A 21,734-nucleotide genomic window follows, 5' to 3' on the forward strand; every position below is an offset into this window, starting at 1 on the left:
GGCTGCTTGCATCCAGCTGAGCCCTGGAAACGGCAGAGCTAGCCCTGAGATCTGAGAGCAGGCAGGAATTTCCGGAAAGTGATTGTGTCCATAATTAGGGCTTCTTTGCATGTTTAAATGCACAATTCTGGAATGCACTCTGCTGTTTGCTTCTCTCCAAGGCTGGGGTGAGTGTACACAAACTCCCCTTGAGGAGCTAAATCAGAGAAACCTCTTCAAGGTCCAGTGAAGGTCAGAGCTGAGATTTTTTTCCTCCCTCTGTCACCAGGCAGGCAGGAACCACCGAGCTCCAGCCTGGAGCACTTGGGTGGAGCCAGTGCCAGGAACCTGGTGGCATTTCAAATCCCTTGCAGCAGTTAGGTGTTAGATGCAAAAGATCAGTGCTGCTCCACTTGAAGTCAGAGAAATAACTTCAGCCTAAAGTTCAACATATGCACAAAGAGTTCCTGGATCTGGAGTTAATTTGTTTTTTCCAAGGTCAGCTTGAAGGCAGTATTAAAAGTGGAAAAAAGTTACAAACTGAACATTTGACTTGTAATAATTTCATTTTATTTCCCATTTGTTTGACCTGTCCTGTATGCTTTTGTTTTCCTGACGCATCAAGCTAAGCTATTTTGGTTTTTCATTTAAGGTTTATTTTTACCCCATTTAACAGAATCAAGTCAGGACTGGGGGCCAGTTGGGCTGCATGCCTTTCTCTCTGTTCCATAGCTTTATATTTTCCAACTTTCTTTGATGCAGGATATTTATATACCTTTTTTCCTAGTAGAGAGGCTTTCAGGGAGTATAGGCTTCAGATATGTATTTTCTGCTCTGGCTGTTTGTTAGATATATAGCATTTGGAGTTCCAGTTGTGCTGAGAAATGTAAGCAAAGCTTTGGCCCAGTGGGGGCTAAGCTCTGGCATTTCACAGCTTTGTACATGTGAATCAGGGTTAAGGTGCAGGATCTATATAAAATTTAGTTCATTAGGAGATGTTTTGTCTCACAGCTCCCATTGGGAAGGTGGGTCCTGTGCTCACACACAGGATTTCTTACTCTGCTTTGCTGCTCCCAGGAAAGGAGGGGGGTGAGCAGGTGACACAAGGCAGCAGCAGGGTTTTCTGCTCACTTTAACACTGGCACACCTGGAAAAAGGTTTGGCATACAGTGGCCCCAGTATTTTAGACTAAAGCAAATATCCTTGAGCACTGTGCTAAGGTCATGCTTGGGACGACTTAGCAGTGTTAAGAGAACAAGGAGTACCTCTGGAAAAAGACAGATAGGAATTTTCTCTCAAATATATTTTGTGTTGAGCCAGAGGTAAGGGACTGAAGGCCAAGAAGGTTTCAGAAAATGTGTTTTTTCCAGGCTGACACCCCACTTGGCTTTCCAGCAGGCCAAATTTGCTGTTGTGCCCAACACAGCTCAAATGCATTCAGTGGATGATCAACTGTGTCCATGCACTTCAGACAGTGAAGCTTTACCACAGGGAAATGATGGGTTTGGAAAGGAGTTTCATCAGTCATGATTTCCAAGAAAGAGCACTCAGGGTAGGGAATACCAAGTCAATGTTTCCTCCTCAAGGACTTTCAGCTGTCACACAGGGAATACAGTGAGTGCAGTGATGAGAATTAGATTGGAAGATCAATAGGGCTGACAATAAATGAAAGTAACACAGACATTATTGAGCAAATTAGGAGAGAGAAATTAAACTGGACAGTATAATCTTCAATACCTGCTAGACACACTGATGTTGGGCAAAGTTAGGAGGAAGACAGTAAGTTGGAAAGTGCTATGATGAAGGGGCAGTAACAATCTGTCTGTGAGATGGGGAAAGCCCTGCTTGTGACAGAAAGTTCTCAGCCCACAGAAAAGTGGAAAAAGATAATAATGGTCCTGAAGTACCTGGATTTAAGTGGCAAGCTACAGAGAGACAATGGTGGAGAGATCACCTAAGACTGGGAACATGGAGTAGGCAACAGTGCTGGCTACATGCTATGGGAAAAGGGAACCTCAGATGCACCCCACCATCACAAAGGTTTTGGTGGGATTTTTGGCTTGTTCCCCACCAAAAATTCTCCTAACTTTCTCATAGTACAGGTTTGTTCACCTTGTGAAGGTTTGCAGCCATTCCAGAAACCAGTCCTCTGTGTAAACTTGATTATTTGCCGTAATAACTGCCTGTATTTTGCTGTCTGTACACATATCCAGTGATGATCAAATCTGGCAAGCTTTTGGGATGAGGAATATCAGGTGGCAACGAGATCCATGGGCTGACTGCACTCAGCATGCAAAGAAGCTTTCCTTTTTATCAGTCCTGAGTTTGTCTAGATCCTCTTGCATGTCTTTGAAAGGTTCACCCCAAGGCGATATAATTGTGTTTGATCACATCCAGGCATTGAGTCAATGATTGATATGAATAAAGAATTTAGAGTTGCTTGTCCTGGTTCCATGTCTTCTTCCCTGTGGAATCAGAAATCACTTTTATAAATATATCGGTCCATCTGTGCTTCCAGCTATCCATTTCAAGTATACATTCCAAAAAAGAAATAGTAACACTTTATAAGCGCAAATAAAAACACATTAAAAGGACTGAGGAAGGGGATTTTTCTCCCTCATAAAGTACATGTGGATCCCTTCCAAAAGAGTTAATGTGAGCCATGTAACTTGTAATTAATCCTGCTGTAAATGTCAGAACACTTACTTTGCAGGTCTAAGCTGACCCACTAAAATTAGTCCCCTTTTAACAATTCCTTTATAATTTTTTTTTCAGCAGAAACGGCGGCTTGACCTCCTGACAATAACCAGCCCCGGTAAGTGAGCTCTGCCGCACTGCTCTCTTTGCTTTTCTTAAAGAGATGGTTGTCTAAATGTGTTTTTTCCCCCGTCTCTGACATGCAAAATGAAAAACACTGTTCCCCAGAAAATCTTTCACCTAATAACAAGTGACAGCTATATTGTGCTCGGCAAAGCCCCGGGCAGTTATCCGTTCACAGAGCTGCCTCTTCAGACCTTTACTCTATGAATTGGAGTGCTGATATTTCTTTAAGCCTCCTGGGGTTACAGCTCGTGGTATATCTGCAGGGCAGATGCCCTCAAATTCACAAAGTGTGTTCAAGTATCACAGAAATGCAAGCTTGACTTGCCTTGGTGGCAAACGGGAGCAGTTTGGGGATCAGGAGATGGTGGCACTTGACACGTGTGGAAAGAGACACAAGGTCCAGGCTCAGGGCTGAGAACCCCAAAGTGGTTCAGGAAATATTTGGGTGGAATTAAAATGCCTTAAACCATCTGCTTCATGATGGCTTTTGTCATTTACCTGTCAAGGAGATAAACCAAAATTTGTTCTTATTGGGAAAGTGGGGCCCTGTGGCAAGAGTGAGTTTTGAAGGTCTCAGCACTGTGGTGGAAATGCAGGTTGGTTCAGTTGCGCTCTTCTGTGATCTCAGCCCTTAAGGCTGGGTGGTTTTTAATTTACTCCTATTTGCCTGGCTCACCTTCTTTCCATTTGCTGCTACAGAAGTTTGCTGCCCACCAGCTTCAGATGAAGCAAGCCCTGCTCAAACAGTGCCACATTTTGCTTAACTTTGTTCATTTTTCAGATGTGTGTATGAATTAAGCTTTCAGGTGGGCTTTAGCTGAGACTAATGAATTCTGGCCTTAACTGGTAATAATGTGGCAGCAGAGGGAACAGGTGTTATGGGAAGTGAACAAAATGTGACACACATTTGCTTGGATAACAATTTTGCATCAATAATCGTTCTGACACTGTAAATGTAGATATAATCTGTGACATGGTTTCTCCTTCACCAACCTTGTTAAAATAATAAGAATTAAAATAAGGAGGAGGAACACTTTGTTGGGACAGATGTTTGAGGCTATTGGCAATTGCATCACATTTTTGCATGTTCACTTTTCACGCAGTTTGCAATTATGTTAATGTATGCTCAGGGCACTTGCTGATAAAAGCAACAATACAGTGTGATACAGCTATTGTCACTATTCTAACTGTAACTTCAAGGACAAACATGGCACATTTTTCATTTTCCATATCTTCAGCATTCCCTGTTTCTAGAGGAAAAAGGAAAAAAAAAGATGTCTGAAGGTTTTAATCATAGCACACGCTCAGATCTTGGATAAGGGCACTGAAGTCTACAGGCACTTTTTCAATAAGGGAAAAGGGGGTTGGGGACCAGAACAACTTAATATGAGACTTTGCTGTAAAACAAACTTATGACACTTTTCTCATAATTTCTGATACAGAATTCACTGTAAAAGGGTTGATTGGGTTGAGTTTGTGCATAGATGTGATCAGTAAGTATCTGATTGGATATCTGTTTAATAAAGCAATCTACTAAATGAACACAGCAATTAGTTAGAAGGATCTTCAATAACTATGTAGGTAGGGATACTGCACTAAAAGTGAGGGAAAATCTTTCCATAACAAAGAAAATACCTTTTCTATACCTTTTCTGAAATGCAAGTTTTACCCTTAGGTATTTAACCAGAAATCTACCATAACTGAATACATAGGGAAAAAATAATACTTGCTCATAATTACACAAATAAGTTCACTTGTTCACAAATAAAGTGCCTGTAGTTTTTCTTCAGTAGAGGCATTTTCAAAAGAAGCTTGATGCTGGATCAGGCCAAACTTACCAAAGAGCCTAAAGCTGAGATTTTTCAAAGAGGTTGCAAAAGTTAGGCATTCAATTCCTAGTAGGATTGGAAAATGTCAGCCTGTGGATTAAAGGGTCTAGTTTCAGCCCTACAAATACAAAAATAAAATAAAATAAATCATAGCCTTGGGGCTTTTATCTGTCTTTGGAGACTGCTACTTTAAAATATTTAATTCTTTGAGTCCTAGTTCTAAGATCTGACATTGACAGTCTGCTTTTACAAAGTCGTGATATCAGTTATGATGGCTGAGATCAGCCATAATCACTGTCAAGCCTTAATTTACTGATTCAAATGAGGGGCTGAGCTGTTTAGTTGCACCTGCCAATCCTCTGGGACTTGTTTCTGTTCTCCACCTTGCCGCAGGCAGGCAGCCTTTGCTTTTGGCAGAGGTCACACAGCTTTGGTTCGAGTTGTGAAAGTCCTCTGTGTCCCACAAGGGGTGTCGGCCACCAAAACCCTATTGCTTAATTGTAAGAATAGACAAAGGGCTTCAAAAGAAAAGGCGACCTCTGAGATTTGCACTTCTGTCACAATGAATATCATCTCTCTTTCTTGTGTGTGTGTGTGAAGCTCTTGAACCAGTTTTTCTACCTTTAGTCAAGAATCGATGGTGATCCCTCGCAGATAGCACAACAGCTGTTCTCCATGTGCTACTAAAACAATTTCCAAAAACCGATCAGCTAGTTAATGAGATTAATTGCAAGGTAAAATAATGCCATTGATGTAAGTTAAGTGTTGTTCAGACTCAGGCGCCAAAACATTTAAAGAGAGTTTGTGGAATCACAGAAACCTTAACGTTATCTCACAGCAGTCACACTGCTCCCCATGGCCATGGCTGTTGCATGATGCCCCAGAAATCACCCCCAGAAGGATCAGAATTTGTGCCTAATTCCTGTACCCTGAACCTCAACCCTGCCCATACTGTGCTAAACCCACACTGAGAGTGACCCAGCTGCCTCTTACCCTTCTCCACATGGCTTCCAACCCCCAAGCAATGTGTGCCTGGCTTCCTGAAACCTGCCTGAATAGGTTCTGGGCTTAAAAGCATATCTGTATGTTAAACTGAATAGGTATAGACTATTAATCTATACCCTAGACTGAGAGGAGTCTGGGCAAAAGTGAAAAAAAAAAAAAAAAAGAAACAGGAATACAGATGACTGGAGCTGCAGCTCCAACTACACCGTTTGTATGCAACATGCAGGGCTCACGTCTTCCAGCACCCTAATAAAGCAGGTATGGAAAGCTCCACACTGTGCCCCAAACTGGAGGAAGTCTTTGCTTTGCTGTGGATCTCCAGAAACAGCCAGACACAAATGATGCATAAGCTGGGAGCAAGCCAGACTCCCTCGTGCTCAAATATATTCCTTTGAAGTAACTGACACCCCTGTAAAATGTGGAGGGGAGTTCACTGCTCTGCCTTGCTGCTGAGGAGCTGGAGGAATGTTAAGTTAAATTTATCAATGCTCTCACCACACTCCTTTCTTCTTGCCCCTTGACATGTGAGGTACAATTAGAGTGCTGCTGTACAGTTCAGGGTGCCCGAGTCAGAGCTGGTGTGTGCAGTGGGGTGGGGGAAGGATGTTAAAAATTCATTAGAAGCTGGCAGGGACGTGCTGGCAGGGAGTGGGACATAATGAGATTTAAGTTTTGGTAATTTAAATTTTCTTTAAACCCAGCTTTACCTCTGAATTGGATCCAAAACATTTCCTTAAAGCTATTCTAGTTGTCTTTGAGGTTTAGGACCAAAGCTTGAGGTAGTTCAATTTGGCCTTGTTGCACAAAGGAGATGAGGATCTGCCCTTCATTTCTCTGTGATCATGTTCTAGTAGCACTTTGAACATGCACATGCAATCACATCACATTTTGTGGTAACCACTCAATAGCTGCAAATAAGATACCCCTGTTTCCATAGCTTTTCCATGGAGACACAGCTTTTTGCATCTCCTGTGTTTATGATAATAACACAGCTTTCCAATTTCTCTTCTCAGTAAGGTAAGTTCCTCTCCCACTGAAGTATTTTTTAATTATTGATACCATAAATGGAAGTGTGTTGGAAACTATTGGCTTTGAAAATAGCTAACATGTGATATTATCCAAGAACCATCAGGAAAATTCTTTTGAAATTCTCTTTGATTCAGCCATCCTCAGGGCTTTATCCTTCTCTACCAGTCTCTCTACTGCCAATTTAAAATAACATTCTCTTGAAATCAGTGCAATGTCAGGAGAAATTCATCAGCACCGTAGGTGCATGTTTCCCAGATGTATATAAACCTACTACATTTGGCAGCAGTAAATTGATTGCATTTAAAAAACCTGGGGTAGTTGAATATTCCGTAGTGTCCAGCTTGGCTACAGCATGGAATATAAAGTAATTTTTTTAAGTTTCTTTCAGCTCTGTTACAGATGAAAAAATGTAAGTGCTGACTCCGTAATTCCTGGCTTTTGATTTACTCAGATTTTCCTAATGTGTAAACCACATCAGAGCATTACAGGCAGGGACAGAGTAAAATAATCCTAATCTCTATTGAGATTTGGTCAGAAGTGTTAATGGTTTGTATTTGCTTCCTCCTAACATTTAAGGTCTTACACTTTTAAACAGGGAAAAAAGCTTGATTTTAAAAGTATTTATCAATCTGATCTATGTGGTGAAATATTCTCCCCCCTTTAATATCATCAGTACTGCATGCTCTAAAAATGTCTCCATTTCATTAATTTGTGATATACTGCTACCCTGAATTCTTTTAAGGTGGCTTTAGCTTCTGCCATACATATTTTACTGCTTTAAATTATAGATATAGGACTGTTGCCTAGTTAATTTCCTCTGGTTAGGAAAATATATTTCTGCTCTCCTGGCATTGCATAAAGTGATATGTGGGATTTGCTATATTTTTTAGCTGATTAAGTTTTGCATTTCTACATATTACTGTTTATGAGACCTCAAGTAAAAGTGCGTAAAGGAAGGAGAAGTTTTATAGTATATTTCAAAGTTTCATTTAACTATAAATTTCACCACTAAGCCCTGCTACAAGACTTTTCCATTACCTTCCTGGATAGTCTGGCTATCAACTTCTTTCTAATTGAAGCATGAAAATAATATGAACTCAAAGTCATGAAGCTATGAGACAGGTATTAGTAAAAATGATACCAACTAATAAAATGTGACAGAAAGTTGTTTGCTGCTAAAACTCGGGGACATTTTTTTTTTTTTTGCAAGTCCTTATTAATTAATAGCACATTGATTTTGGTCTAAGTATGTGTCAAAGGATGGCACTGAAGATTTTAAACATCCTAACTTAACTACTGCTCATGTTTGTTAGTGAAGCTTCACATGCTCTTTTACTTGCAAAGCTGATGGAGAAAAGAAATTACTTAGAATTCCAGTAATAATTGAGTCTTTTAATGCTCAGTGAATTATTTCCTGTATCACTGGGTATTAATCCACCCATTTGCCCACAATAATGTGAGATAACTGGGGGAGTCAGAATCTCACTGCTCAGCAAGGAAATAGACCCCAAATGGTTTGTCTGAACCCACAGTACAAGAATTTCCCTACCATAAAAATAAAATATAAATGCTAAAATCTCTGCTGAAAGTGAAATTCTTCTGTTGTCTGCCTTAGCTGAACCATAAAGCTACAGGAAGAAGTTTGTTCCAGACTTGATGAAACTTTAGCAAGATAATTGTGCTAACACAGAGCAGAAGGAAGACGTGGACTCTTTTTCCTTTTTTTTTTTTGTGCCATTAGGTTGGCTTCAGCTGTCCTGAGGCTAATTAGGAAATTTTACTATATCCAATTTCTCATCTTTACAGTATCTGAAGGGCTGCAAGAATTTCCATTTGCTGTGATAAGGAGAAATAATATTGTTGCTTGTAATTACTCTTTCATGCAGATCAGTACCTTCCTAATTCTCAGTTCTACCTCTGCATTTGCCAGAATAATAATTGCAGAGATGCCTCCTACTCCAGTGTCTTTTCCCTTCCCTCACACCATGTCCCAAGAGGATAAGTCCTCCCTGATCTTTCTGCCTGTCCCCTGACCCATTTCCACCCGTGTTCCCCACCATCACCCACGCCCATCTCCAATATCCCTGTTTTGAGTTCTACAGAAATGACACTTTTTTGATTCAATAATGAAACCAGAACTTTATCCCCACTTAGTTGTAGAATGTTTACTTTGAGCAAGGCTGTTTCATCCCCACCTTTGCATTTAAAAAAGTGACCTTTTTTTTGGATACATGTAGAAGAAGTGATATTTGCGAAGTCAAAATAAGACTGCAGAGAAGATATTCTAAAGGCTAATCCATTACTTTTGAAGAAAAATATCAAGCATTACCACAATTCCTTATTATTATTCTGGGTCACCATGGTGTTTCCATGCACCTTGGCATGTCCCTTTAATTGGTTCCTTACATGGGAAGGTCCGGCACAGTTGCATTGAAAGCTGACATTTCTAACTAACTGACCTTTTCAGGCCCAGTGACACTCCTATAATGATTATCCTCTAGCATTGTTTGGACACAATACCACATACTTCACAGCACATAAAGAATATGTTCTTTGAGAACTATTCAAAATGCCCAATCTCAAGTTAGCAAAATGAGAAAATTGGGTGCAAACATTCATCAGAGTGTTATTGTGCAGGTATCGATTTGAATGCCCTTTCATTTCTCTGGGAAAAAGTGTTGTATTATAGAGCTCTAAATTAACTTCTGTTCTGTTTTTTTCCCCCAGTAAGTATAAAAAGGTCAAATTCATTCATAAGGCTGAATAGATTTGCAGGATATAAGCAATAAGATAGCAATCAACCTTCAAATAACCTTTAAAGAGACAGTATCTTTTCTTATGAACAGTAATTGATCTGCTCATTAAGTCACTGGGTACTCTTTGGGGCTCACCTGGGCAAAAATGTAAGACCTGTGACGAAAGGATGTCAGCTACAGCAAAACAGGAACAAATCCTCACATGGAAATCTGAATATTTTACCGGTTTTGAGGGGTGTAAAGCTGATGAGATGATTGGTACTGCAACATGAATTCCTTGACTTGGCTGTTATAAGGGTGAGTGGGAAAGATGTAGAAAATACCTCGAAGTGTGAATTTGGTATTTGTGAGGACAACAATGGGAGCATGTTCATACTTGTCTGAAACCTGGATACATCTTCAACTTGCCTTTTGGATTTAGTGGCCAATGTGGGAGGGGGGTCACTGCCTCTGGTCAGTCCATGTACAGTGGGTGCACACAGAGGGGACCTGTGCTACACGTGGGATGTGGCCGGGCACTGTTCCTCTGTTAAATTCAGTCAGATTGTCAAATGAAGGCTTTCCATGCAGCAAGAGGGCTTTGGGGATGTGTGTGAGGGTTAGACATCTCTGCCTGCACGGATATAAAACCCATGTCCAGGTTGCTGCAGCGCTGACACCCTGGGTGCTGCCTCCTGTCACCTCCAGCCTTGGGCTGTGGCTCTGCAGCTCCTCTGGTGTAAGCAGGAGCTGCTGAAGGACTGCTGGAAATCTCTTCAAGGGAACAGTATCTAGCCAGAGACCTGCTCAAAGTGCCAGGAATGACAATTTAAGATAGCAATCAGAAGATTAGTGTTCTGACCATGTCCATATTTCATTTCTGCATGTAAATCCATGTTATGTTTTTAGTAATATTTTTATGAATTGCACATAGGCTGAGGACTATCTGTGCATAATTGATTACAGTGAGTTGTCTTGGTTCTTATCTTTGATCAGAATTTTCAGAAGCAGCAAGTATCCCAGGTGACAAGGCTTTTTATGCTGTAAATGTTTGCACATAATACTTTCTGTTTTACTTCACAATGTGCAGAATGAGCATCTCACTCATTTGGAGGGACTGAAAATCAGCAAGTCTGTGCACAGGTGTATTGTGATCCTCTTCTTGTGTAAGCTCGGGGAAAACTTAAAATAGAAACTTTTTTTTTCTCGTAAGCCCCTTATTTCTTCAGTGTCAGATGAAAAAATGGAAAACATTCTTCCTTTTTAATGAAATTTTAATTCTCAAGGTCACCTGTCATTCTTCACTTAGGCACATTTCTCCTCGCTGAGTGACCTGAACAAGACTAAGTGGAAATCATTGTATTAAATATCTAGAAGGCAGCAGAGGATTATATTGACACTACAAAATAGAACACAGTGCAGAAATGCATGAGCCAGCAGAGCCCTGAACTGCAGAGCTGTGCTGCAGCCTCACCAGTGTGGGGACAGCTGCCTCCAAGCCCTGTTACTTGGGTGCTGTGCCAGAGACAGATAACCCCCAAGTCCTTTTTTCGCTGGCTTTAGGGTGCTGTTATTCCATTGCAGATGAATTGCACCTGGGCCTGAATCTTAGCTTGTGTCTTTTTCTTTTTTTTTTTTAACCTAGCCAGGCACATGCAGCAACTGTGCTTCATTTCTATTTGATCAGCATCCATGTACCCCAGTCCACAGGGGTGTCATGCTGCTGGATGCAATGGCACCGAGCTGCTCCTGAATAATTGGCAACTTAAGTAGACAAAGATCAGGGCAGTGGATGGGAAACATGGAAAGAGAATGTCAAAAATAAACTGTTATTTTCATAGAACTCTGTCTCTTTGCTCCCCCTTTCCTCCAATCTCTGATGTAACAGAAAATGGCAAAAGCAGTGGTGATTATACAGCAACAACGAGTGGGACTGAGGAAGAGGGGAGCAGGAACTGCACAAAGCACTTTTCCTAAGCTCATTTGTTTCTAAGGATTGCCAGTGGGCTCATTTTTTTTTGTATGCAGAACATTTCTGTTAAAGCAGTCAGCCAAGGTCACGGGGAAACCCACAAGAAAGGATAACCCAGAGCCCTTATTATTATTTTGAGCTTGTAACAAAGGAATTTTTAGTAGAGATTTGAATGGGGAAGGTGTGCTGGTTCTGTGAATTCCGACTGTAAGTGCAGCATAAGCCATGGTGGAAAAGAGACTTGTTCATCACAAGCTCAGTGCAGTTTTGGAGGGAGTCATTTGAGCTGCTGGTAAATGAGATAACACGAGGACTGTTAGGCAGTAGCAGCACTGCAGTGTCCTTAAGAAGCAGTTAAAGGAAGGTGAAATACTGTTTGAACACCACGCTCTGCTCCTGACGTTGCACAAGACCCTGCTGTGAGTGCCAGGACAGAGAGTGCTGCCAGAGGAGCCAGGCAAAGGAGGGGAAGGGGCACAAGGCAGCATAAACCAGAGTCACATTTCTGGGCCATATGAATCAAAATGAAAATAACTGTTTTCCAAATACCTAGGAGATGTGAGATTGTGTAATTCATGATGCTTTATTATATTACCTGCCCTGTTGCACAGCTGCATCCCTTGTCCTTATCCTCTGGGGACTACTGGAAGGAAGGAAGGTAGAGACCCTGATTTTTCTGCCCATCCTCCAGGGAGCCTCACAGCGATGCAAAATTCTGTTGTGCTGGTGCCTATCCCCTGTGCTGAACCCACCTTCCTTCCAGGGACTGTGAGGGTGTAGAGCCTATGGCTGGATGCAAAAGGAACCCTCACTTAGACATGCTGCATGCTTGCTTTGGGATCTGATCCAGAGCACTTAAATTGCAGCTGACTTGGACCAAACCCCTAATTCTTGTCAAAGGCTGGACAAACCCAACAGCGAGAGCGACTTCAGGCTGATCCCGAGCTGAGCCCTCTCACTCCAAGGGATGGGCTGGAGTTTTGTTATCCTAGCACTCAAATATCTTTCCATGGACTGGGAAACTTTCCTAAATGTTTCATTTGGGCTCTGGGCTGAATCACCAGCAGCAGCGCAGCCAAGCAAGGCATTCTCACCTCTGGGGGACACCTCTGCCAGGGTGCTGGTGCTCACACCAGCTGAGTGGCCACTTGTGGCATCCCAAAAAATGCCTCTGGAAGCACCCAGCATGAGCAGAGCTGGCAGGCAGCAGTGCTGCTGCTCATAAACACAAACCCTGGCGATGCCAGGCTGCCCTGGGAGTGAGCTCTCCCTGCAGCCTGGGCAGCTTGGCCGTGGAGCTCAGGAATTAACTGCAGGGTATTACTCTCTTAAGGCTTCGTGTTATAGTTCTGTTTTCTTCACCTTCAACCCCACAATGGATTATGGCCATACTTTCTCCTATAACTAAATGCTCTTCTGTCCTTTGACAAAACAGATTTGTGTCTTTTCATAGCTTTCTGTAGAGGGCTAATAATACATGGGGAAGCTTTACTGCCCACAGGAGACTTTGCCTGGCCGTAATAATAAGAAATGCTGTTGAAAAGTCATGATCAATGTTAATTCAGTTATTTTTCATTTTCTCTTTTTTCTATAATGAAATCTTCTACTTTATGCATTTTATCCAGTGGTACCCTATGAATTGCTTGTTGGAGAGAGGGGTCATTGGTTATAAAAATGAGTTCTTGCTGCTTGTCCTCATACGAAAATAACAGCAATATTTTGAAACGATGAATTAAAGGGAGGGAAAAAAAATGTGGAATCTTGGATGTACAAGAGATGTAAATATTGTTTTCCAGGTTTTATGGTTCCCTGATGCCTCCTCTAATTGCATAGCTAACCCTGAGTTTATTAAGTTATTTTCCAGAGTCAAACTCATTTGTAAACATGTCAGAATAAAAACTAAATTTAAAAAACAAAACCTTTGGATTAGAATTCTGGAGTGATAAACAAACTAATTTAGAGTGTATTTGCATGTAATTTACATGTGCCAAAATAGGATTGCATGTGGTTTGTAAATACAGTTCTTGAATCTATTTAACATTACAGAATAGCACAGAAGAAATTAATAGTAGTGCCAAAAAAAAAGGTTAAAATAATAAAAAGATGGCTTCAAATGGCCAATGTTTGAATGTGATTCAATGTGCAGAAACTGGTGAGGAGAGATAAGCACACAAGGAAAACTGTAAATTCTAGCAGCAACATCTGTAGTAGTTAGAATACCATGTTTTATAGCAATTCCTTACCTCCCCCCATGGACTTTACTATGGCACACAGCATATTTATTATTCACTTTCTGCAAGAGATGTTTGCCTAGCACAGCCTCAAAGATAAAGTCTGCTTCCTTTCTTTTAATGTTCACTCACTCAAAGATGATGTGAGCTTCCATTTGAAGCCTCTGGGCCAGTTTGACCTGTAGGCTTTGGCTCAAGATAACAATTTGTAATTATCTGGGTTATTGCAGTGGTGCCAAAGGATCCATCAGCAGGTAAATCCTTTGCTGGGCACAGTCCCCACCTGGAAAAGAGCTGAATCCTTCATGTTTTTTCCACCTGAAATACATCATAGAATCATGGAATGGCTTGCACTGGAAGGGAAGGTAAAAATCATCATGTTCTACCCCCTTCCATGTGCAGGGAGGATTCCCCATCCCTAAATCAGGTTCCTCAGAGCCCCATATACGTCAAAAGTCAGGGTGGAGCACATGGTACCACCCCATCTCTGCCTGCTGTTTCCAGAATATGCAGGCTAGAGGGAAATATCACCTCTGGGACCTGGGGCAGAGGGAGTGACAGCAGCCTTGAGACTGAGTAGGTCTGCCTTTGGCTCCTTGGCCTCTGGTCCTGCTGTCAGTGCTGAAATGTGTCCGTACTCTGGGCCTTGGGATTAAAGCAGCTGTGTTTGGAGGGAAGAGGAAATGCTCTCTGGATAGAAAGGGATTGAGTAAATGCAAATGTAAGCACTGAGTTTAATAGCACTGGATTGCATTGCTGGAGCTATGGGGAAAGAATGCTTTATTTACTATAACCAATAAATGTAATGCATGTTTTCAGGCTTGTCTTTAAATGCCATGGAATATCCCTCCCTGTATTCACAGCACAGCAGCCTGGAGCTTAAAAGTGGCAGCAAAGTGGTCCTGCAATCTTTGCTGTAAGAAGGTCTGTAAAGCTGGTCAGTGTTCAATCTCACTTTTCCCCAGACTTTGCTGAGAATAAGTAGAAATGTAAGGATTTCTCCTCTGAATCCTGGGATATTTTTTTTTTCTACTGGATTAATTTAATATATTTTATTTAATTTTTAGACAAAGGGGAGAAAAAAAGAGTAGGGAAAAGCAGACTTTATGGGATAGGAGGCTGAGCTTTGCAGCCTATTTGTTACATTTTGTTTGAGCATCATGGAAGAATATTATCAAGAAGGACCAGATGTCAGGAACCTTTCCATACATTTTTCAGATCATAATAGTTCTATTTCAATGTGCAGATAAATGTTGCTAAATATTTTCTTGTACTTCTTATCATTTCATCTCTGGAAGAAATTAATTGTAGCTTGAAGAAAAGGGTTTATTTCCCACTTGGCTGTGAGCCATTTTGTATATCTGCTTTAAATGTTAATTATTAATTAGGATATAATCTATTTAAATCTATTTAGCTGTCCATTTCTTCCAAAGAAGGCAGCTGGATGAAACAAGAAACATGCATCATTATAGAGATGATAAATTAGGCTCTTATCCCAGGAGAAGACAGTTCCTCAACAGCAAGGTTGAGATATACCAGGGAGGGGAGGAGGCTCCCAGCCTTGTCCACTTGTGCTGGATACAGAGAGTGAGGATACCAAGATGGGTTTTATAATTCAGTTATTGGTAGTAAGGGACCATCATTCCTATAACATTCTTTCTAACTGAGTTATTGTTGCTGGGGAATGGACTTAGTGGGAGGCTGAGTGGTTTTAAGTTGTGTTGGAAAGTGAGGAGCTGGAAAAACAATAGCAGGTGATAAAAAAAGAGAAAAAAATCCAGCAAGTAATAAAACTGTTTTGCACATATCCCAGGTGAGGCAGATTCCTTCCATGAGCATCAGTGAAGCTGCAGCATTTGCATGTCTTACAAAATCTGAATTAATTTGCTATTTTGGGAGAGCGAAGTTGGGATATTTAGCTTTATAGACATGAATGGCTTCTTGACAGAAAATATGTCACAGCTACCTTAATCAACTGAGTCCTGAAGATGAAATGTGGGCTGGCAATTGGCACCAATGACCAGCTGTGAAAACAGGAGTTTCTCTCGTTTGTTTTAATTATATTTTTATTCAAATATTTACGTACTTTATCTTCTATTTATTGCAAACTTTATATCAACAGCAAAGGAGACGCTTTGGATTAAATTTTGTATATTTGTGTATTTAGGTCTTTATTTGCCAAGTCAAATGCAAAACAGAGCCCTTGTTTATATGAACAGTATCTATATGGACTTATCTATAGGAACAGTTGAAAAGCTGGGCACTAGATTGCACAGCTCATCAGTGTAGCTTCAAAGCTTTCCCAGCAAACAGCTGAGGGACTTTGGAAATGTGCAGGGTGTTCCTGAAACTTTACACGACACCATTGTGTTACCTGAGGCAGCTCTGTGGGTCACAGATCACTGCCTGGGAAAGCCAGAACGCTTTCTCCCGTGTTTTATCTGTATCCATTGTTCACAGATGATCAGTTCCAGAAAGAAACACCCTGTCCATGCTGGTATTAGCAAATTGCCCCACTGGAGCACAGACACACAGCTCAAATATGTCTGTGGTACTGACAATAATATGGCTTTTACCTTTTTTTTTTTTCTTTTTTTTTCTTTTTATTGTAACTGAAACTGTCGTGTGCTCTTGTGACACAGAGGAGACAGACGCAACTGAACTTTTGTTCTGTCCAGGACTTGGGCAGACAGCTCAGGCAGATGGTCCATTTAGGATCCAGAGCCAGAATACTGGCATATTCCTGATTTCCTTCAAATGGGGTTGGCAAGATTTCCTTCGAATGTGGCTGGCAATTCAGCTGTGATGGACTTACCTTGGACAAGGAAATCCAGAAAGGCACTCCCTGCTCACGGGATTGCATTTCATGATACAGAAGCTGAAAGCTCCTTAGGATAAAATGGATGCTGTGCCCCAGATTTCTGTGCAGTTGCCTTGACCTGAGGAGTTCTTACCCCTCAGGAGTGACGTCCCAGAGCCTCTGCAAACATCTGCTCAGAGCACAAAAGCAGTCAAAAATGCAGAGTGTTTGATATCAGAAAACTAAAGAATAAATTAGATGTAACAATGCATGGCTCACAAAATAGGTGGCAGAGCCAGCAGAGGTACTCTGAAAGACAATGAGGATGATCAGCAAAATGACTTCATCTGAAAAGAAATCAAGTAGAACTGTGTTGGTTTTTTTTTTTTTTTTCCTGTAGGATCTGCCACTATGGAATGAAGCTTGAACTGAGCTTCTAAAGTTTATGAGGTTTTTTAAATAGTTAAAGATGCTGCATCCTGTATTTTGAGCCACATGATTGTGGATAAATACAACAATAAATACAAGTTATACTGGCCCAATGATCATAGCAAGTTTATAATCATTAAGAGAGGAGAGAAGGCTGTACTATGGTGTGTTTGACAAGGACTAAACTCCCACAGCTGTAGAAATTTCTTAGCAAATATTTGAACAGAAAATACTTTTCTGTTCTTTTTTTGTGTGGGTTTTTTGGTTTTTTTGTTGTTGTTTTTTTTTTTTTTGTCAGAAAATACATTAATTGTATATCTCCAAAGCCCAATCCCTTGACATGAAAGAAAACAAATTTAGCTAAAATATCCGTTATGGTTCAGTGATACAATGAAGAAAGCATTTAAAATTAATAGCAAATGTTTAGCCTTAATGGGAATAGGGGACATAAATAGCTTTCAAGTATAAATAGGAGAAGGGGAAGAAAAGAAGGGGGGGGAAGAAAAGAAAACACATGAAGGAAAAATCCATGTGGGCAAAACAAAAAGTTTTAGTTTCGTTTATTTTCTGGGATCTCTTTAATTCTAAATAAACTAAAACTCAGGTTTTAGTTCAAAATGATGATTTTCAAATGCCGATGTGCCTGGTAAGAGTTTCTTTTAGTTTCTGTCACCTTGGGGTAAAATGCTTTCAAGTCCAGCAATAACAGAGAGGAATTTTGTTGGGGATAAACACTCTTAAATCAGGAGTACAGGAGTCCTAGAGGAGCTGGGATCACCTCAGACCCAATGCTCTGCTAACTGTGTCTTGGAAATTGGGGGTTGCCTTTTTATTGTGCAAATACTGAGAAAGGCAGCTCCTGTGGCTCACGTTAGCAAAGACTGGTATTTTGACAACAACCCCCAGAAAACTAATTAAAAGGCTGATGAAGGTTTAGTTAGCAAAAGTTAAATACTAATGAAAGGCAGTCAGTGTTTAGAGAGAAAAAGGATTTGTCAAACAATTCTTTTTGGCCTTTGACTATATCACATATATGTTGATTAAGCTGCATAAACTTTTTAAGGTGTTTGATTTAGTGCCTTACAACCTTTTTAAAATATAGAATGAATTGAACAGGTTAAAGTTCAGTCAACTGACACATCTCACACATCACTCATCATGGGAGAGCCTCACTTGAACAGGGCTCTCTTTAATGGGTTCCTTTCACGGTAGTGGGCCCAATGAGACCTCTAATGATGATTTGTCAGTGATTAAAACATCACTGTTGAGTGGTAAAGAAAGATGTAGAAAGGTTTGTCACACAGAGCAACCTTGATCTCCTGACTGGCTGGATCCTTCACACAATATAATGCATTTCAGCATAGGAAAAAACCCTAGATTTCTGCTTGTTAAAGCCAGGAATGCAGCCAGAGCTTTTTTGATGGAGCAGTATTAATGCAGAGAATTTGGGATTGTGTTTGTCTAGTAATTAAGTTGGATGAAGCCTAAAAAGATATATATTCAAACCATTTTTTTCTTTTTTTAATGTAATATACACAGGGACACAGAATGGATCAGAATGTCAAAAGTGGATCTCAAAATATTTTGTACCTCAACATGTGTTATTCTTGTTTCCATTTACAAAGAAAAGGCACCGAAGTATCGGAATTTCAGAATCCAGTTTAAATTATACAACTTTAAACTCAGTTTAGGTCATAAAAGTGAGACAGGGAGATGCTGCAACACACATTTGAAGGTAGGCTCTGAGCCTACTGATAGGATGTGTGTACTTGCTCTTTAAAAAAGCCACTTCCAAATCACATATGTAATTTGCCTTTTGTAGAGAAGCCTTTCATGCACGTGCCTGTTTGTGCTACACAAATGGGAGAGCTAAAATCCAAAGTTTTAATGGGAATAACATCCCTGGGCACACACAAAATAAGAGGTCAATTTACAACAGGAACATATTTACAGCAAAGAACTGTCAAAAGGTATTTTGTCTATCTCTTACAATCAGGACCAGAATCCCATGGCAACAGGCAAAGGTCTTTTGTACAGCCTGGTATGAAATTTAAAGCCAAGTATTTACAGTAATGTTAACTGAACTGGGTGGGGCATGAGCCGGACTGCTGTTCTCCAAGGCTGCCTGAAATTATATGGACTTGCTGTGGAGGGATGAAATCATTGCTTGCCTGGGTTTAGAATCAAGTAGGTAAATAATTTACAGCTTTGTTTTGCTCAGAATCTCTCTGTGGTGCTCAGACAGTGTCGAAACGGCAGAGCACATCAGAGATGGATTTCTGGGAAGATCTGCCCTTTAGTCAGAGGAAATAAACATATCCAAGTGCTACCAGGGTGTGATCACAGCCAAGAGTTATGCCTCTAGAGTTAGAAAAGCTACCAAGGAGAAGTGGTAACAGTCAGAGTTTAATAGAATATGTGAAGTTTTAGAATAGAGCTATGTAGTCCCAACACAAGAGCAGAGCTCACAAGTCAGCTCTCAAACACTCGGTGCATTTTCTCCTGACTTCATGGTGACCAATTAAACCATGTCAACCAGTTGAAGTATTTCATGCTGGGCTAAGCAAGAAACACAGAGACAAGAGAAAAGGGGAGAAAAGCACAATATTTAACTGCTGAAGTACTCTGAAGTTAATAGATCTATCTGGACAAATGAGACGATGCTTAAAAACCCCCAAAATGGCTGGATCAGGCAGAGCATTGAGCAGTCTACCAAAAATGACATTTCTGTTGTACTTCCTTCCTCTTCCACTTTGAGTGTCCAGTGTGATGAGCTACCCCTGGAAGTCTTTGGGCTAATTTGCAAAGTCCCAGAAAAGCAAAAGCTGTTGGAAGCATGGAGAATAAGGAGTGAACAGAGCAGATCTGCTTCTGAAAAAAAACCCCATACTACTCCTATTTCATATGTGAAACTCTGACAGTCTCACAAAAGTTAAAGATCAAACTGGAAGGGAGCTCACATTGCTAAAATAATAACATGGAAGAAAATCACTTGCATGGGGTTGAACATTACTTTTCCACTTACCTTTCTATTTGGGTGGTTAGAAGTTTGTGTTTCCCCTTAACAAGGCAAAAGAATTTAATGGCTTTATATTGTTTGGAGTGGAGTGAGTGCCTGCAGGCTTGCTTGATGAGCAAAGTGACATCCTGAGGAAACGTACAGCAAATTGCAAACAAAATCCTTATTAGTAGTGGCAGTTACCTCCTGGAGTAGGATTGATTTGAAATCCCTGTAAGGATAGTGCTCTCCTCGCTCAGCCAACTTGACAAATAAGAGCATTTCTTCAGAGTTCATATTCAAGTTGTGGTGGAGGTAATAGAATTTAACTTTCAGATTCCAAACAATTAAAGCAATGCACTGAACATCACTGTGCCTGAGAGATTTATTTTAAAAGTTACACATACAGCCCTTTTCTTTTCCAAAGGCAATAAAAAAGCTTGGTTTTTTCTGCACATCTTTAATGTGGTTATGAAGAGCAACTGGAATTCAAAAACTGGGGATGCTCCCAAAGAACAAGAGCATTCATTGTGGGAATCCATGTTTTTTCTCAGCTCAGAAACCCAGAAAATAATTTTGATCATTCCTCTGCCATACTCTGGAACATGACAGGAAGAATGTTGAGATAGTCTGGACTATTTGACAACAGCAACATGAAGCAGCAGACATGTTATTTTGCAAAGTGGTTTAAAAAAAAAGTCATATGTGAACAGTGTAATAACAGCCTTGACAGGAATCAAAACAATCTGCAGTATTTGTTTTATTTCCCATCAGCCACTACTTATGTCACCGCAACAAGAAGGGAAAAGAACCAAAATGTTCATTCCTCTTTGCCCCATGCAACTGAAAAATCTGAAAACATTTACATTGAACATGCAAAGAAACTCTGGAGTGGAGACAATTGAGGTAAATACTCAGAGTTAGTCCCATCTCCTGTTGCTCAAGCTGTGTTTAAATTAACAAATTGCATGGACTGACAGAACTGGATTTTTTGAGCAGAACATTTGGCACCGAACACATGACCGTACCCAGCGTGCATTCCTGAGGTTTTCCCATTGGATCAGCTCTAGTCAGCTCCTGTGGCTGGAATGCCTGTTGGTGATTGGAGCACATCTTCTAATTAAATTTCATCCAAGGGGAATCCATTTTGTGTGCTCCAGGATTGCTCTGTGATGTGAACCAAAGCATGAGGAGATGCACAGATAAGCAGAAGGCAGGCTTCAAAACTTAAAATGCTCAGGATGTCATATGGAGGAAATAAATGTTTCATTAAATTACTAGCTGTCAAACATGTTTATTCCAAATTATTTTTAACTCAGGGTACCATCAAAATGCACTTGAATTGGTTTGGGTATTGTTTAATTTAGTGAGAGAAAAATCGCTGTTAACAAAGTAAAATAGCAGCTGTTATTGTAATGCATCATGTGGAAAGGCAAGGCAAGCATCTAAGTATTTGCTGGTTTATGTTTTGAACAATATTTAGTCGTTGTTATCTTTACTGCTGGGAGGTTGAAATTCTGCATTTGATAAGCAAAATGATGTTGCCATTGAATGTGAAACCATTCAGAAATGCTAATTAATACTTCTCTTGAAGAAATATGTGCTCATTTCCTGAATTCTTTTGCCTGGAAGTATATTTTACTATTTTACCATTTTAAAAAGTCCAACAATAATCAGAATGGACAAATGACAATAACAGACGCACTAGCCTTCTAAGAATTTACATGTTGCTACCCTGAAGTTTGGCTGCAAGCCTTGAAAGCTGCATGCAATATTTAAGGCTTCAGCCTGCCGTGAGATAAAAAGCCTGTTGTGGGTGGATCCTTAAGCAGGTAAAAGCCTGTTGTGGGTGGATCCTTGAACATCCAGAAGCAGTCTCTTCTCTTAAAACTGGCAAAACAAGA

General features: G+C 40.5%; 1 protein-coding gene across 1 annotated transcript in view; it reads left to right on the top strand.

Moving 5' to 3' along the window:
• BEND5 (BEN domain containing 5) overlaps positions 1-21,734 on the top strand; it is an 883,422-nt gene that overhangs the window by 465,401 nt on the left and 396,287 nt on the right. Inside the window, exon 6 of the mRNA XM_038144486.1 lies at positions 2,755-2,794. Coding sequence (XP_038000414.1) covers positions 2,755-2,794 — 40 coding nt within the window. The remainder of the gene's footprint in view (positions 1-2,754; positions 2,795-21,734) is intronic.

This window comes from Motacilla alba, chromosome 8, assembly GCF_015832195.1.
Source record: "Motacilla alba alba isolate MOTALB_02 chromosome 8, Motacilla_alba_V1.0_pri, whole genome shotgun sequence".
NCBI lineage: Eukaryota > Metazoa > Chordata > Aves > Passeriformes > Motacillidae > Motacilla > Motacilla alba.